The sequence below is a fragment of the Brachyhypopomus gauderio genome, unplaced genomic scaffold, assembly GCF_052324685.1.
Source record: "Brachyhypopomus gauderio isolate BG-103 unplaced genomic scaffold, BGAUD_0.2 sc94, whole genome shotgun sequence".
NCBI lineage: Eukaryota > Metazoa > Chordata > Actinopteri > Gymnotiformes > Hypopomidae > Brachyhypopomus > Brachyhypopomus gauderio.
This window is the reverse complement of record NW_027506915.1, coordinates 657,867-675,366: the sequence shown is the minus strand read 5'-3', so window position 1 is coordinate 675,366 and position 17,500 is coordinate 657,867. Positions and strand designations below refer to the sequence as shown.

Below are 17,500 nucleotides of genomic sequence, written 5' to 3'. Positions count from 1 at the left end.
GTAAGGTAAGGGCTGAATGGGAGGAAGTGTTTCAGGATTTCAACGAGGCGACCTGGACGAAGAGACGTCCGTAACTGGACCTGTGCTCTGACTCCATCCGTTTAAGACGTTTGGGCCGAGTGGTGGGAGGATTAGAACAGCTTCCTGAGCTCGGCGGCCTTTGAGGTGCAGATCGCCGGCGCTCTGGAGGGATGGAGAGGTTTATCCCCACATCCTGTAAAAGCCTCGCAGCGCCCCGGAGCTAACATCCCCCAGACGGGTCGTTTGATGTTCAGATTCAGGATCGTGAGACGTTCCGTGGGTCCTTCCAGTGAAGCAGCACTTTGGTTTTGCTCGGCACATACTCGTCCCCTGGGCCTTTGCCCACATTTTAAAGACGCCTAACATCGGGTTAGGTTCAGCGGTACTGCCTGATTGTTAAATAAACTGCAGTTGCGTTTGTAAAATGCAACTACATCAAGCAGGACTGTAAACATCGTCTCTAATAGGAAAGCTGTGTTTCAATGTTGCATTCTGTCTCCCCCTTGTGGCTAAAGACTTTCTCTTATTATAAACCGCACCAGGTTTTAGCAGTTGAGTGAGAAGTGGTGAATTGTAGCTTAGGAATATAATTGACTATAAAACCGTAAAATGTATTAACACATTAGTAGAAGTCAAAACATAGCATAGCTACCTAGTCCATAGCAAAACTACATGAAGAAAAAATAAGAATTTGCTGATGACATCAATTAGTTTTGTATAGATCTGCATATTGGACACACATTGATGTGACCCACAGCTGGTTTTAGTTCTCATCAGTGAGACAGAGAAATATTGTAGATGTAATTTATGTTTACATCTTTGTGTGTTCATTATGTGAATAATTGTCTGGGGTAATTTTGGTATTCTCAGGGGATTGTCATTTTTGGATATTGAATGTATTGCTAAAAGTTGGGAGTTTATTATACAATTCATTTGCATTAAATGCGGTGTGCTAATATGCGTAATACAGACATGAAGAGACTGGGCACACGTAACAACCGCACTTTATTGAAACTAACTGTCCACTTGCGTATTGAGCTCCAGAGAACCTAACCTAGCCGTGTTATCACGGGGCCTCTGTTCACCTGGTGGGGGGGGGGCGGATGAGCCGACTTCCACCCAGAGGTCGAGGGACAGACGGCGGAGGAAAAGGTGATGAGTGTGAAGGAAGTCTGAATAGAAGCTGGATGACAGACGGCGGCTCGGAGCACGAGCACGGCCCGCATCGAAATGTGGGTTAATGAGGGAAGAAGAGGCCAGTGTTGTTCCCAACAGGGCATTATTTATTTACACACACGCACACACACACACACACACACACACACACACACACAGGTTATCTATCCCCACTTCTACCATTTTCCCCTCTTGTGCTGAAAAGGTGGCATAAGGACCAAATTACCTTTGCTGGCGGCTCTCAGCACCAATCCCCTCACGGTAGATGATGCCGTGGACCAATGAAGGCAAGGCGAGGGTGGGGCTTAAGACCTATCACCTGTGAAATCTGATCCAATTAAACTGGATTTTGGTGGCACGCCTAACAGGTAAAGGGAAGCACCATTGATTTAGACATGAGCACAAGGATATTCAGCCACTGGCCTGAGACCAGCCTTGGGAACCTGAGACAGTGCTGCATGTTTGGACGCGGGTAATGGAAAACTGATTTCTGATCAGCGACCCCCGTACCCCAAGCATGAATCATTCAGCCCTGAAGGAAGGGTATTGCATGCCTAACTGGGTCGGAACACACAGAAGAGGTCATGGATGAGGGGTCAAAGGTGACAGGTCAGTCTCTGCTTACCGACGTCGTTACCACGGTGTGTTTTAACTAAGCTAAGTTGGAGTCAAGTAACTCAGCCCCACACACACACACACACAGAGGATACATTGGCGTTGTCAATTTATCCAGATGTGAACAGAACGGAGTGTGATATGCTTCCAGTGTCTTAACATGTTTGTATGGGCCACCGCACAAATTAAAACAAGTTAGTGGAATTTGTGCTGGGACACAGTACTGTACTTTGTCATCAATAACTGTGCTTTTATTGTGAAATTGACCACAATATATTTTTGGGGCACAAAAAAGAAACCCTTACTTTATGTAGTCTACTGTACTTCCTAAGGGTGGGGGTTTGTGTGTTTTCTGTCTGAAGGATTCCTACATTTGGTCAGATTGTATTTTATTCTGTTACTTATAAACTGGGCATACTGAGACCCTTTCTAGATGTTTGGGCCTATAGAGTGTTAGAGTGTTTTTCCACTAAAAACTCCTGTGTGTCCTGTGTGTGTGTGTGTGTGTGTGAGAGAGAGAGAGAGAGAGAGAGATTAGGTGACTGACAAGTGAGTGACGTTATTGAGACTCGCATGCCATCAGTTGCTGACAGGAGAGTGTTTGTGGTTGGCTTGACACCTGACCTTAGGGTGTGTGTGTGTGTGTGTGTGTGTGTGTGTGTGTGTGTGTGTGTGTGTGTGTGTGTGTGTGTGTGTGTGTGTGTGAGTAAGTGAGAAAGAGACAGAGCACAAAATGGAGGTGTGGAGAAGAGAGTCTTCTGTAGAGTTTCCTTCTCACAGTTAATTTACCTTCAGTGATGTTGTCCAGCATTCTTCTGATCCACCAGGTCTGTTGTACTTTTTAAAACCCTTTCATTTTAAGTTTAAACATAAATGTGCTCATTGTAGAACTTTAATTTTAGAGTGTACATACATGTGTACATGTACAATGTGACAGTGTGAATATAGTTTAAAGTATTCTGGGTGTATGCGTGTGTCATATATGTCCGTGTACTGATACCAACAATGTGTGTGGACCTAACCAACCTCCCAGCACGACATTGGAGTTGCCCGGTCATGACATCAGCCAAGGTGCTGGATCAGCATTCGTACCCTCCGGAGTGCCCTTCTCCTGGAGTGTGCACTACGTCCCCCCAAAGGAGCCCTTCGTTCGGAGCATGTGCTCTGTTCCCCCCGAGGGGCGTGGCCTCATGGCGACCCGGGCTCCCCGACCGCGTGTTCGCGTGGGCAGCCGACGTCTTCCAGGCGGCACAGGCGGAGAGGTCCGGGGCGATCGTCTACGCCCCCTCCACCCTCGCCCCTCCCACGGGTGGGGCAAACCCTAAAAGGACCCCCGAGCTCAGGGCGTACCAGCTGGCATTCAGTGCCCTGAAATGTAAGTGGCCATCCGAGTGCCTTTGTTATATATAACCTGGACATTCAGCACAGATATTGAGCAGATGTGCTGCACGTGTGCTGTACATGTGCGTATGTGTTCTGTTCGTGTGTGTACGTGTTCTGCACGTGTGTGTACGTGTTCTGCACGTGTGTGTACGTGTTCTGCACGTGTGCGTACGTGTTCTGCACGTGTGTGTACGTGTTCTGTACGTGTGTGTACGTGTTCTGCACGTGTGCGTACGTGTTCTGCACGTGTGCGTACGTGTTCTGCACGTGTGCATACGTGTTCTGTATGTGTGTGTACGTGTTCTGCACGTGTGCGTACGTGTTCTGTACGTGTGTGTACGTGTTCTGTACGTGTGTGTACGTGTTCTGTACGTGTGTGTACGTGTTCTGCACGTGTGTGTACGTGTTCTGCACGTGTGCGTACGTGTTCTGTACGTGTGTGTACGTGTTCTGCACGTGTGCGTACGTGTTCTGCACGTGTGCGTACGTGTTCTGCACGTGTGCATACGTGTTCTGTATGTGTGTGTACGTGTTCTGCACGTGTGCGTACGTGTTCTGTACGTGTGTGTACGTGTTCTGTACGTGTGTGTACGTGTTCTGCACGTGTGTGTACGTGTTCTGCACGTGTGCGTACGTGTTCTGTATGTGTGCGTACGTGTTCTGCACGTGTGTGTACGTGTTCTGCACGTGTGTGTACGTGTTCTGTACGTGTGTGTACGTGTTCTGCACGTGTGTGTACGTGTTCTGTACGTGTGTGTACGTGTTCTGTACGTGTGCGTACGTGTTCTGCACGTGTGTGTACGTGTTCTGTACGTGTGTGTACGTGTTCTGTATGTGTGCGTACGTGTTCTGCACGTGTGCGTACGTGTTCTGTATGTGTGCGTACGTGTTCTGCACGTTTGTGTACGTGTTCTGTACGTGTGTGTACGTGTTCTGCACGTGTGCGTACGTGTTCTGTATGTGTGTGTACGTGTTCTGTACGTGTGTTTTCTTTTATTTTCCCCTATGGATCCCTGTTTTTAGAACAGCAAGGATTAGAATTTGAGTGTGAATGAACACCACTGGCAGAGAGAGAGAGAGAGAGGGGGAAAGAGAGAGATATTACACTAAATTAAAAAACAAAGGACCATCACTGTGGAAACTCCCACAAGGGGTTCAGCGTGTTTGCGAGTGTCATCCACCCATCCACCTCATCTCTCTCCTTTCCGTCCTACCCCACCCTCACCACCACCCAACCCCACAGGACCAAAGCTATCATTTTGGCACCATCCGTTTCACCTTGACAACCACCCCAGCCCCTTTTACTCCGGCCCAAAGTTTAAACCTCTAGCACCAAGCTAACAGTTCCAAGCTAGTTGTCATTCTTTTAGCGTTTCAGCAAGAACGTCTTTAGAAGTTAAAAGACCTTGCAAAATTGTACAAAATGGTCTCTTGAAATTGCAAAGAGAGCATTTTGAGCCGGCAAAACTGGATTTTTAAATGGACGAGGTGAACTGGTGTATATGGTTGAGGTGAACTGGTTTAAATGGTTGAGGTGAACTGGTTTTAGTGGGTTGGTCCAACAGGCTGATGAACAGCTTAGTCCCCAAGTCTGAGCCCACCAGCAGGACCTGAAGCAGGGAGAGCTTGGACACCTGGACACTCCTCCTCCACCTGCTTCTGGAAATGGCCTTCAAGTTGACATCTGCTGATCCTTCAAACATCTCACAGCAATAAGACATTATGACAGTGGAGGTCCATATTTTACCTGAGTCAACATTGTGAAGTAGTTGTTAGAGCTAAACACAATTAAAAGCAAGTGGAGAATACACATCTGAATGTGTAATTGACGTATATGGTCATAATTGCATTTCTGGAATAAAAACATGAGAAATATGGCCTAAATACGGACTAAAATATGAAAAATATGGACAAAAATATTCTATTAGTCTGATAAATACTAAAATGAGAATAATTCTTGACTTTCACTTTTAGACCTGACTGTAGAAATCAACTGAGGTGGGCGTAATGTGTGACTGTGTCATGGTTGCCATCATGGTTGAATGAGGATGGGATTAACCTAGTAGCTGTAGCAGTTGAAGTTTGATCCGGCTTGATCTGGTTTGATCCGGTTTGATCTGGTGTGATCTTCTTTTCTCTTCATGTTACTCACCCGAGCTGACTCTAGGGGGAATCTGTCAAACAAAGGCTCTGTATGGAGCTATGATGCAGTACAGTCAAATCTTCAGGATGAAGGAGGGGCCATCAAGTTGGCTTTTTGCAGATTCACAAGCACACAGGACTGCAGCTTTCATATAGTTCCTCACACGCTGGTCCTGCTTGGTTTGTAGCTGATTGTGGCTGTGTCAGACATTCCTAAAGCTCCCATAATGCTTCAGTACATAAGCACTCAATGCATCATCTCATCACAGACCAAGAGCTATTGGAGGATGTGCTGATTGACAGCGCTTTCGGCGCCTCTCAGCAAATGGTGAGTTCACCTTTGTCCCGCCCATCCTCCGATTGAGGGCGTGGTGCCGTGGGAGTGACGCAGATCCATTTGTGTTGTGTATGTGTTTAGCCAGATGACCTCATGGCCCTTGTGGTGGTCATGCTGTACGATTTCCAGGACAGGAAGTTCCAGTCCAGAGAACCAATGGCAGAAGACGGGGAGGTGCCTATAAAGGAAGTGAGGCGGGTGGAGGGCAGCCTATTCAGGTTTAATTACTTAAATGAGCCTAAATAAAAGCTGCACCCAAGCTACACTTGTAGCTGTTTTGGGTGTTTCAACTCATTGTAACTTGTATGTGTGTGTGTGTGTGTGTGTGTGTGTGTGTGTGTGTGTGTGTGTGTGTGTCAGGCTTAGAACGAAGCTTGCGGCCTCACTTGCTCGCAGTAGGATAAAGAAAAATCTGCCATCAATTGATGACACCTTGCCGATGTGTGTAAGAGCAAAACACCAGAGGAAACATGTGTTGCCCATCTGTGCCTGGGTCAACACACTGAAGATCAGGTACACACACACACACACACTCACACACACACACACACTCACACACACACTCACACACACACTCACACACACACACACACACACTCACACACACCTACACACACACACACACACACACACACACACACACACACACACACACACACACACACACACACACTCATAATACAGGTGTTTCACGCTTACATACATAAATACACACACTCACACACACACATGGACTCCACCCTGTTTCTACTGAGTGTGTGTGTGTGTGTGTGTGCATGTGTTTGCTCTTTAAAGGAAAAGTCTCGCTCACTGGCTGCGTGCGCAGTGCGCCCCCTGTTGGTGAAAGGTGCTGATATTCTGATAGTGGGGTCCTTCTCTGCACACACTGTGGCTCACGTAGCTGTCCTGGCTTCCGCCTGTTCTGCCCATATCTACCTCTGTGGGTACCCTGATGACCCCACAGAGGGGGAGGAGCTACAGTCTACACTCTCTACCATTGGCTGCAAAAGTGAGAGAGGATTCTGTGTCTGCTCATCTTTACCTTAGTCTGATTGACAATCAATCAATGAGGATGGGAGGGTGTAGCAGTTGAAATGTGATCCAGTTTGATCTGGTGTGTGATCTTGATTGGGAATCAGTTGACCAGCAGCCAGTAGTGTTTGCGTTCCCTCCTGTCCGAAGACGTGCACTTGTTGCCGGGCAGATTTGGCGAGCTGAACGAATGGGATTCACGTCTTCAGAAGGTCCGAGTTGTCCTGCTTCTCCCCCGCTGCAGCGTGTCAGCGCTGTGTGACCCCGTAGCACACATCCTCCAGGAGGACGGAGGTACGGCAACACCTGTTTCATTTACAGTTTATTTAAATTCATCTGAAATTGCGTGAATTGCGTCTGAAACGTGTGTGTGTGTCCACTTGTCCATCAGACAGAGACCTCCTCTGTGATCTGTCTCAAGGCTTTGTCTCTGACGCCAAACTGCAGTCGTTGGTCACCAGACAGAGACAAGACCTCAGCCACGTGTTCACGTGTAAGGACACACACACACACACACACACACACACACACACACACACACACATGGATGTAATTTTGATTTCAAATGTGGGGGGACATGGATTCGTCGCTATTTAAATATTTGGTTTTAACCATAAAAACTGGGGGGGACCACAACCGGCTTTTGAAAAAGTCCCCCCCCCAAATTACGTCCGTGCACACACACACACACACACACACACCCCTGCCATGCGCCTGCACGATAATAATGATATGTGTAACTTCGCACACCGACGGTCACGGTATGCCTCCCAAGGTCTGAAACAGCAGCATTGCAAGACAGTAGGAAATTAAGAGAGTAGGCAATTCCTCCAGCTTAAGCCTTTGAAAGGCCAATTGAAAATGTCATCTGGGAGTTATTTGGCTCACTAAAGCGATCCATCATGCGTTTATACTGTGCCATTTATCCTGCACTCAGTTTATTTTAATGTCCGAGCCAGAATAACTTGTTTATGTCTCAGCTGAAAGAACCTCCGAGCTAAAAGCGAGAGCAGACACTGTCGTTGGAAGGCTCGTCCGTCTAGGGGTCTTCAGCTTCAGCTTGTCCTGTCTCATGATGGTCTTGATGAACCAGTGAGCTGGACCAGGTGTGTTACAGCAGGCCAAACATGAAGCTCTCCAGGGCAGTGGTGTTCCACGACAGGAGAGCCGAATTCAGTACTCAGTTCTTCTCAGCACCAGGACTTTCAGTTCCACACACCTCAATCAGCTCATCACCAGGTTCTTCACAAGAGCTAGTAGCTCCATCGTGGCATTGCGGGGTCTCAGTCTGAGAATCTGAGAATCAAGCATAGTACCCTGAACGGTGGTGTTATGTGGCTTTGTGGGAACTGCTTTGCCTTATAACCATGAGGTCCTCAGGTCAAAACCCACCTCGCCTTTATATTTCTGACTGTGGATCATGTTTGTTCTTCTTATGAGTAAGAGGAAGGTGAAACGCCATCAAAAATACAGTGGGTGATGGGATATATTTTACCTCTAAGCTTTAAGAACTCCAAAGCACTCGTCCTGTATTGTGTATTGTTTAACCCCCACTGGCCATCACTCTGTATAGGGTGGTCTATGTCCCGCTCACAAACGCAACACCCCCTAGCTAGAACCATAAAAGTTTCATTTTGTAATGCAAGAGTGCTTTTCCATCAGATATAGCCATCGAGCTACGCGTGTGTGTGCATGAGGGGAGCATCAAAAGTGCTCTTGTCTGGTCTCGGATGCCTCGTGAATCTCCTGAGCCACAGGAATAATAAAAAAAGGAACCACAACATCTTGTAGTTAAGCTTTTCGGACAGTAATGGAGTCTTTCCTTCCCCACCATCTGTAGAAGTATTTCCTGCTTCTGAACTGAATCTCCCCCCTCCCCTTTTTTTAAATCTTTAATTTCAGAGTTTAATCATTCATATCTGAGATTAAATATTCGCCCGTAGCACTCGTATAAGACCAGGCAGCCCTGTCGTTCCTGTGTGCCGCCGTCGAGTGGCTTTGGTCGTGATTCATACTCTCTCATAAACTACAGTTTCCAAGGTGCGTGCCGTGGTGTACTGCACATGCTCAGTGTACGCCGAGGAGAACGCGACCCTGGTGGAGAGCACACTTGAGAAGGCTGTTGTCAGGCCCAAACTACGACCTTTCAGGTACACACACACAATACACAAATAAATGATACAAACGTACGTATATTAGCTCCCCATATACAAACAATGTGCATAAACGTCTGTCAGTGTTTACAGACACAGTTTGAGAAGAATCAAACTTCACCCTTCACACTGAAAACATCAGTAATGGAAAGAGCTGGTCCTGTAATGCAGTAAGAAAGCACAGGAGCAGGAGACCACTCTCACACACACTCTCACACACACTCTCACACACACTCTCACACATACTCTCACACACATTCTGACACACACTCTCATAGACTCTCACACACACTCTCACACACTTCCCAGCCCATCTAGTCCTGTATAATATACAGAAGCACTCATCAGGAACTGTTTGAGAAACTCTCTGTTGGGGCAGTTACATCATCATTTTGCCTCATTGGTGGTGTGTATATGTGTGTGTGATTCTGCCATGTGTGATTAGTGTGGTCTGTGTGATTAGTGTGGTCTATGTGGTTAGTGTGGTTTGTATGGTTAGTGTGGTCTGTGTTCTTAGTGTGGTCTGTGTGATTAGTGTGGTATGTGTGGTTAGTGTGGTCTGTGTGGTCTGTGTGGACAAGTGTAGATAGTGTAGCCTGTGTGGTGTGTGTGTGTGGTTTGTTTGGTTTGTGTGGTTAGTGTGGTCTGTGTGGATAGTGTGGTTAATGTGGTGTGTGTAGTGTGTTCGTTTAGTGTGGTCTGTGCGGTTAGTGTGGTCTGTGCGGTTAGTGTGGTCTGTGTGGATAGTGTGGTCTGTGTGGTTAGTGTGGTGTGTGATGTGTGCAGTTAATGTGGTCTGTGTGGATTGTGTGGATAGTGTGGTCTGTGTGGTCTGTGTTCTTAGTGTGTTCTGTGTGGTTAGTGTGGTCTGTGTGGATAGTGTGGTCTGTGTGGTTAGTGTGGTTTGTGTGGATAGTGTGGTCTGTGTTAATAGTGTGGTTAGTGTGGTCTGTGTGGTTAGTGTGTGTGTGGTTAGTGTGGTCTGTGTGGATAGTGTGGTCTGTGTGGTCTGTGTTCTTAGTGTGTTCTGTGTGGTTAGTGTGGTCTGTGTGGTTAGTGTGTGTGTGGTTAGTGTGGTTTGTGTGGATAGTGTGGTCTGTGTTAATAGTGTGGTTAGTGTGGTCTGTGTGGTTAGTGTGTGTGTGGTTAGTGTGGTCTGTGTGGTCTGTGTTCTTAGTGTGTTCTGTGTTCTTAGTGTGTTCTGTGTGGTTAGTGTGGTCTGTGTGGTTAGTGTGTGTGTGGTTAGTGTGGTTTGTGTGGATAGTGTGGTCTGTGTTAATAGTGTGGTTAGTGTGGTCTGTGTGGTTAGTGTGTGTGTGGTTAGTGTGGTCTGTGTGGATAGTGTGGTCTGTGTGGTCTGTGTTCTTAGTGTGTTCTGTGTGGTTAGTGTGGTCTGTGTGGTTAGTGTGGTCTGTGTGGTTAGTGTGTGTGTGTGGTTAGTGTGGTTTGTGTGGATAGTGTGGTCTGTGTTAATAGTGTGGTTAGTGTGGTCTGTGTGGTTAGTGTGGTCTGTGTGGTTAGTGTGTGTGTGGTTAGTGTGGTTTGTGTGGATAGTGTGGTCTGTGTTAATAGTGTGGTTAGTGTGGTCTGTGTGGTTAGTGTGGTTAGTGTGGTCTGTGTGCAGACAGAGGGGGAGGAGCCTCCTTTGGTGTGTGTAACACGTTGCATTGCCTGTTGGGCCATCTCCATCTACAGCTGGCCTTTCTCCGTCTGTCTTTCAGAATAACGTCCGCAGGATGGACGGTAAAGACGGACGAGAAGTTCTTCCAACTGCAAGAATCAGACACCACTGATGGCTGCTTCCTCTGTGTGCTGAAGCGTGAGGTGTGTGTGTGTGTGTGTGTGTGTGAAAGGCTAAACGTGTATCTAAGATGGCCGACAGACTCGAGCGTCGCTGCTGTTGGGTCCTAAATTCGGGCGCTGCTGCACCTCCTTCTGAATAATACATCCTGCTGTCAGCGTGGATCAGCATCTGCACACGCTCACACCATAAATAACCACCATGCAGCTCCCGACAGGGTGTGTGTGTGTGTGTGTGTGTGGGAAAGAGGGAGGACTGTTGCTCATTTGTGACCACGACTTAATCACAGTGCAGCCTGAGTGTGTGTGTGTGTGTGTGTGTGTGATCATGATTTAATTATAATGCAGCCTGTGTGTGTGTATGTGTGATGTCAGTAATCTGTTTGTGTGTATGTGATTTCTGTAATCTGTGTGTATGTGTGTGTATGTGTGTGTGTGTGTATGTGTGTGTGTGTACTCAGGATCCAGTGGAACCTGAGTCCATACAGAACATACTGGCACGGGCGGCTGCTAAAGGATTACTGGGCGGACTCACAGCATCCGAGTCCACCGAACACACCAAACCCAGAGAGGGGCAAGTAGAGAGAGAGAGGGAGAGGAAGAGAGAGAGGAAGAGGGAGAGACACAGACATGCTCCAGACTCCCTGCCTCCCACCAACACTGCCAGACTCCTGAACGACTCCAGTGTCGACACCACCCAGTTCCCCACAGCACCTGATGGTCCTATGGTGGCGTCAGATGGCACGTCTCCCAGCCCAGCCCTGAAGCTGCCACCTCAGGACCCCGAGGACGCAAGGCTCTCCTCCTCTGTGTCTGCTGTCCTGAATGGAGCTTCGGAGGTGGAGGGCCAACAGCTGAAAAGTCACAGGAGACGGTCCAGAGCTCCAAGACACACCCGATTACATCCAGGGCATGAAACGCTACGTCACTGGTGGGCCAAACACGTGTCCTTACAGAAGGGCCCGGTCGCTCACCGATCTCATGCAGCACGGAAAAAGCCCCGGAACTTGCCTGGTGGAAGGAAAGCTGAGCAGGAAGCACCGAGCCCCGGAACAGGAAGTGCGGAACTTGCCCAGGCCCACAAGCCCCTCCCACCCGTCTCTCCGCCCAGGTCTTCCCCCCTCTCTTCTGGTTCATCCCTCCGTCGGCCCCGCCTGTCTGACAAATCCGCGAACACCGCACCATTGGAGTCCAGCGGCTCTTCGGACAGCCGAGATTCCGTCCTGGTGAGCAGCCGTTCCTGACGTTGATCCCCGGCTCGTCTCTTTCTGAAATCCAGCCCTGAAAGGTCATTAGGACTGTAATTTTTTAGTCTGCGAAGTCTAGAAAGCGATTTACTACAAAACGTAGCTGAGAAGGTACACACTGACATTTCCGATGACCGTACCAGAGTAATGCAGTGCTGTTACTCAAAAGAGCTACAATGAAGTTCTAGTCTTTACACATCTGCAAGGATGTCTGCTCTTGGCACAGTTATGATCAGCATTCGGATATGTCAAAGTGATTTTGTGTTGGAGGTTTTCTTTAGACCAAGCTGGTTCAAGCCACAGCATGTGTGAATATATGTAACAAGTTAATACAGACTGTCTTTCGGCCATTAGAGCGGTTTTAAAAGCCGAACGCATTCCTCTCCCACCCATAGAGCTGTTTTAGAGTGTGTCTGTGGTTATGGCTACAGCTGTTCTTCAGGGACATGATGGGAACACACACTGTTGGCAGACGTTTTCTTTTATTAGACTGGAACGTCGTTAAACCTTGGAAAAACGATGCAAAAGTGTCTAAGGAAATTCAGGACCACAGCGCAGTGAACGCGTCTAGACGGCTGTGAAGGTGTGCCTTGCATCTGAATGACCACCTGAGGAGAAACGATCATCTAGACTGAATGAAGGTCATCTTTGCCAAACCTTTACCCCCCCTAAGCAGCATCCAAAATGTTTTTTCCTAACCTTGAAAGCAAAGTCCAGCTACTGGAGAGCCTGCGATCCAGAGATCTTTGCATGTTCTTATTGGTCTCTCATGGGTTGCTATGTTGAACTTTGAGGAGAGAGTCCTTGTAGAAAGCAAAAAGGCCCCCTGGTGTAGGACACAGAATAAATCTCCGAAAAGAAGCGTGTCGGGTTATGACCCAGCGTAGTGCTGGGGTCAAACGAATCACATTAATCCGAGAAGTACAACACAGGAATTATTTCCAGCTGTAAACACTTCACTGACAGCACAGAGCTGATACAAGCCATCACACATGGAGATCGATTAAAAGGATGGTTCTGGCAGCCAGTATCGTGATATGCTGTTTATTCTCACAACAGATTACATTTAATATTGTGTACAAATTATTGTAGAGCAGAAGAAGCCAACATTTCCACAAGAATGTGTGTGTATATGTTTGTATGTCTGTGAGACATCCAAACATCTGTTGAATTAGGTGAAAGCCACTGTGGAAGTATGTGAGAGAAGGTTGTCCTGTGGGTCTGCACATGCTTCAGGTGCAAAGTGGACAGAGTGAATGTCCACTGTCCACGTCCAGAGGGGACAAAATTGAGGGGGCAGGTCAAATAAAAGTGCAATGCAGTCCAAACACAGAGGTCGTGTTGACCAATAAGGATGCTCTGTGCATATGTGACACAGAAATCTCACAGAAATCTGTGTTAGATCTGCGCTGAGCACACACACACACACACACACACACACACACACACACACACACACACACACACACACTAAAGGAAGGGACAGATGCATTTGGAGGGAGTTCTCCAAAAATACTGGACATACCAGTTTGGTTTTTGTGTTTTTTTTTTATTAGCAGGTGAGAACCGTTTCTTTTTAAGTGTTTCCTCCTCTGGACAGCATCTGGCAAAATCTGTTACCTCAAACAGGACTGAGCGTAGTTGTTCTGGAGAGAGTGTTGGCGTTTGATTAGAGCAGGCATTCCTAAGTTTCACGGTAATCACAGCAGCGCGTGGACATCGATCTTCACGTGATTACCACAGCAACTGTACATGGGTGTGGATTTGAAAGCCTCTTTCTTCCTATCTTTTTGACTTATTCAGAAATGTGTGACTCGTTTAGCGTGAGCAACGGTGAAGAGAATGTCTGAGCATCGAATAGATTACAATGAAACCCAGTATATACTGATATAAAATAGAATAAATAAAATAAAAAATATCATTTCTATTCAGTACAGCGTCTCCTCTTTCTCAAATTGTCCCAAGACATGCAAGGCAATATGTCTCATTTTTGTGTTTGTTCACTTTCCTCAGCTTGTCCTCAGAGCTAAAATAATGCATAGATCAGACACATCTGCTTCCTACCCTGTCTCTCAGCCAGGGACCCTAAAACACAGTAAAATAGAATCATCTTTCTTTTGTTCGATTTCATCTGTCATTGTCCATTGTTTTATCTACAACACATACAATGAAGTTTTATACAGTTTGGCCGAAACGTGTTCACAAAACATGCCAAGGCAAAAATAATACACAAAAAAAAAAAACAAAAAGATGTGACAAAATAAACATTTCAAATTTGAAAAATAAATGATAGCTTATAATGTGATAAGTGTTCGCATGTTATATAGATACTATACACACACAGGTGACTGCTCAAACCCCACTGTGAGGGAGAGTGATAAGGTTAGGACTACATTTGACATGGAAGGAAGAACTACAAACCCCAGAGTGCACACAGGTAAGTGGGAGGAGCTGCTGCCAGACGTTACTGGGTGATTCCAAAACGCTGAAGATGGCATCCAGGCGGCAACCGAAGTCGTTGAGCTGCATGGGCGCTGTTCTTCTTTCTGTATGTGTTTCCGTTGTCCCTTAGAGAGCGAAGTTCAGTTCGAGTGTCCCATTCGCTAGCAAGGTCGTGAATTGAGGGAGGGGGAGGGGGGGGTCTCAGAATTTCTGGCAACCTGAGCTGACCTCAGCTCCACAGCACACATGAAGTCAACGTCAGCACGGAGATGGTAGGAAGGATGAAACCGCAGGACCGTCCCAACTCGGGACAAATCCGTAGGGTGTCCACTACTGACACGGTTGTCTTTGTGTGTGTGTGTGTGTGTGGTGTCATGTAAAATTCTGTTCTACAGCTCTGAGTCAGGACCGTCAAGGATTAGTCCAGCAAACTGGGACAGTCGGGACAGTCCCGATAAAAACAGCCGCTCTATAATCTCCAGACCTCTTTTTGGTGAAAGCTTTGATGTACACATTAGCAGTGGCGCTAGCTTGTGTTCTGTTTTCTTCCTCAAACCGTCCTCATCCTCGCTGCTTCTGTCTGTCCTTACACCAATGCTGGCGATGATGATGATTTGAAGTCTTCATCACAGGAAAAAAGAAACAGACATGCTTTTCTGCAGGACGTCAGAGTCCTGTAAAGATGTTTCAGGACGCGTGATGAAGGAGCAGCACACACACACATGCCTGCACATACATGCACACACACACGCACACACACACACACGCACACACACACACACACACACACACACACACACACACACACATTTATTGGTACGACTTCTACAGCCTGCTAGGATTGTGCAGAGGAAGCTCTAGTGAGGTTAAGTGGCTGTATTTAATCTATCCTAAGTGTTTTAGATGCAGACACACACACACACACACACACACACACAGAGTTTGATAATCCTCAAATACCAGTTCTGGGAAGCTTTCCAGCACTTGACTTTAGTCTTTGTTGGTGGGCGGAGCCTGTGGTGTGTCAGGGTGGAGAGGTGTGGCACCCCATGCAGATGAGCATGAGATAATGCATGAGTGATGCACAGGAGGCGGGGCCACAACAACCCAGAGTTTATATGGGGTGTGGGCGTGTCTACATGTGTGTGTGAAGAGTGTCTCTTTTCTTGGCATGGACACAGTCCCACTGTCCCAGTCTCTCTGTCATGTCCTTCCTCGTCCGTCCTCCTCATACACGTCCTTCTGAGGCTACGGGCATGCTGAGTGAACAGGTGTGTAAGCGAGTGTGTGTGAGCGTGCACGTGCACGAGCACGTCCATGTGCGGGATTACTGAGGCAGCTCAGTGACCGGTCTCTTCTGCTTGAGCGTGTCGATGAGGGACAGCACGCCCCGCTTGACGCTGGTGGAGACACGGCGTGTCACAGAGTCTGAAGGGGGCGCTGACGAGCAGGCCTTCTGTGAGGGCGGCCGGGCCACCAAACACTTCTGGTACCTTAACTGCAGGATGGGAAAGGTGGAGAGAGTGAGAGAACTGACCTGACCCTGGTCTAGACGTCCTTTATAGATATGGTGTGAACATGGTTTCATTTTCTGTTACTCTTCCATTCATGTTTCATTTCATTCAGGTTTTATAGATCCAGGTTCCTTCTAGTGCTCAAATATAAGGGGAGGTCACAGTAAACACTCACCACTGTAGCCTAGAGAAATTGTTTCTTTGTGTTTTCTAATACTGCTCCTACATTTCCTGTATTTTGGTTGTATTCTAATAGAGATTAGGAAATTATTATATGGTCATATCAACCACCACAAACAACAAATCGATGGTGGCTTAAGACCTTCTCACAGTAGTGTAAGTTACAGAGATAATATTAATGTGTTCCTGTATATAACTAAAAGGACTAACTCTAGGACTAGAACTTAAGGCTTAGGGCTAGGGGTTAGCGCTAGGGGTTAGTTATAGTGGTTAGGGCTGAGATTGGGGTGTGGGCCACTGACCATGCATGCAGCCTGCACAGCCTCTGACACGCTGCCAGCATTGGGCTCACACCAGAAGACGTGGCATTCGAAGCGCTGGCTGCCGGTGTCCATGATGAAGGCGAAGGAGTGCACGTCATGGCCCACGCCCATGAACGACAGGAAGCGTACGCGACACTCCACCAGCACTTCCTCTTCCTCCTGCCACAGGAAGTGATGTCGTGAGCCGTGGCAGCATTCAAAAGTGGAGCTCGAGAACAAGGGTGTCACCTGCTCTTGGGCTCAAATCTTAGATCATGTACAATTTTAAAAGGTGAAACGTGATTACAACACATCTACAACTACAGGTTACATCATTCTGATACACTGTTGTAGATACTGGGATTTGTAGTTTTTAGTAGGACAAAGTGGGGATTGAATGTCCCTGGTTAGCTTGGCCTTTAACAAGAGGTAGTGTTTTTGCCTTTTCTTTGATGACAGTGACAGTCGCGTCGGCTACATTCAGAATCACTGGGGTCCAGGTGTCTCGGGATGATGATGTCATCAAGCTGTCCACTGCACCATTGAGAATGTCCATACCTGTAAAGACAGGTCACATGATTAGTGTGTGTGTTTGTGTGTGTGTGAGTGTGTGTGTGTGTGTGTGTGTGTGTGTGTGTGTGTGTGTGTGCACACAGAATGTGTACCCTACCTATTGGTCTGGCTACCGGCATCATGCCAATATACAGAACCTGGAACTTCTGTACCAGTTCAGTCTTTGGTGTGGGGAACTCTGCTGAAAAGGACACCCAAATCCCATTAATGAACACGAGCACACACACACACACACACACTCACTCACTCACTCACTCACTCACATACTCACACTCACTCACTCACTCACTCACTCACTCACTCACATACTCACTCACTCACATTCCTGGCATGTTACCTTGCAGGGGGACATCAAGTCCTGTGTGGCTCCTGTCCTGCAGTGATCCTCCTGCCATGGCTTTAGCATTCTTACGCTCCGCCATGATCTATCAGACAGCATATCATCCACACAGTTACACCAGTGACCACATACACCACACTATACACACAGTTACACCAGTGACCACATAAACCACACTATACACACAGTTATACCAGTCATCACATACACCACACTATACACACAGTTATTCCAGTCATCACA

At 47.3% G+C, this 17,500-nt stretch overlaps 3 protein-coding genes across 5 annotated transcripts in view; 2 read left to right on the top strand and 1 right to left on the bottom strand.

The window, feature by feature from the left end:
* Nucleotides 1–2,503: 2,503 nt before the first annotated feature.
* Nucleotides 2,504–6,982, top strand: LOC143495188 (putative methyltransferase NSUN7). Of its 3 annotated transcripts, none has more exons than XM_076992495.1 (6): nt 2,504–2,639; nt 2,846–3,187; nt 5,607–5,665; nt 5,804–5,892; nt 6,035–6,187; nt 6,470–6,982. In XM_076992495.1, exons 2-6 carry the CDS (start codon nt 2,869–2,871, stop codon nt 6,516–6,518), a joined length of 669 nt encoding a protein of 222 aa, XP_076848610.1. In that variant the 5' UTR covers nt 2,504–2,639; nt 2,846–2,868; the 3' UTR covers nt 6,519–6,982. The 3 variants fall into 3 exon arrangements, with proteins under 3 accessions (XP_076848610.1, XP_076848609.1, XP_076848611.1); XM_076992494.1 differs by having other exon boundaries at nt 5,756–5,892; XM_076992496.1 differs by lacking the exon at nt 6,470–6,982 and having other exon boundaries at nt 5,756–5,863; nt 6,035–6,158.
* LOC143495191 (uncharacterized) lies at nt 6,627–14,198 on the top strand. The gene is made up of 6 exons (XM_076992499.1): nt 6,627–6,683; nt 6,832–7,000; nt 7,098–7,199; nt 8,739–8,856; nt 10,581–10,683; nt 11,121–14,198. Exons 1-6 carry the CDS (start codon nt 6,627–6,629, stop codon nt 11,901–11,903), a joined length of 1,332 nt encoding a protein of 443 aa, XP_076848614.1. The 3' UTR covers nt 11,904–14,198.
* The window catches only part of apbb2b (amyloid beta (A4) precursor protein-binding, family B, member 2b), a 42,983-nt gene continuing 38,879 nt past the window's right edge, over nt 13,397–17,500 (bottom strand). Inside the window, exons 14-18 of the mRNA XM_076992497.1 lie at nt 17,255–17,342; nt 17,015–17,098; nt 16,787–16,902; nt 16,345–16,524; nt 13,397–15,846 (exon numbers count right to left, since the gene is read on the bottom strand). Of these exons, the coding sequence (XP_076848612.1) occupies nt 15,676–15,846; nt 16,345–16,524; nt 16,787–16,902; nt 17,015–17,098; nt 17,255–17,342 (639 nt within the window). The 3' untranslated portion in view covers nt 13,397–15,675. The remainder of the gene's footprint in view (nt 15,847–16,344; nt 16,525–16,786; nt 16,903–17,014; nt 17,099–17,254; nt 17,343–17,500) is intronic.

Coding starts and splice junctions, on each gene's coding strand:
- LOC143495188 (XM_076992494.1), top strand. CDS start 2,869: ATGACATCAGCCAAGGTGCTGGATCAGCATTCGTACCCTCCGGAGTGC. Junction 5,893..6,034: donor GTGGAGGGCAGCCTATTCAG/GTTTAATTACTT, acceptor TGTGTGTGTCAG/GCTTAGAACGAAGCTTGCGG. Junction 6,188..6,469: donor GTCAACACACTGAAGATCAG/GTACACACACAC, acceptor TGCTCTTTAAAG/GAAAAGTCTCGCTCACTGGC.
- LOC143495191 (XM_076992499.1), top strand. CDS start 6,627: ATGACCCCACAGAGGGGGAGGAGCTACAGTCTACACTCTCTACCATTG. Junction 7,001..7,097: donor CATCCTCCAGGAGGACGGAG/GTACGGCAACAC, acceptor CTTGTCCATCAG/ACAGAGACCTCCTCTGTGAT. Junction 7,200..8,738: donor CCTCAGCCACGTGTTCACGT/GTAAGGACACAC, acceptor CATAAACTACAG/TTTCCAAGGTGCGTGCCGTG.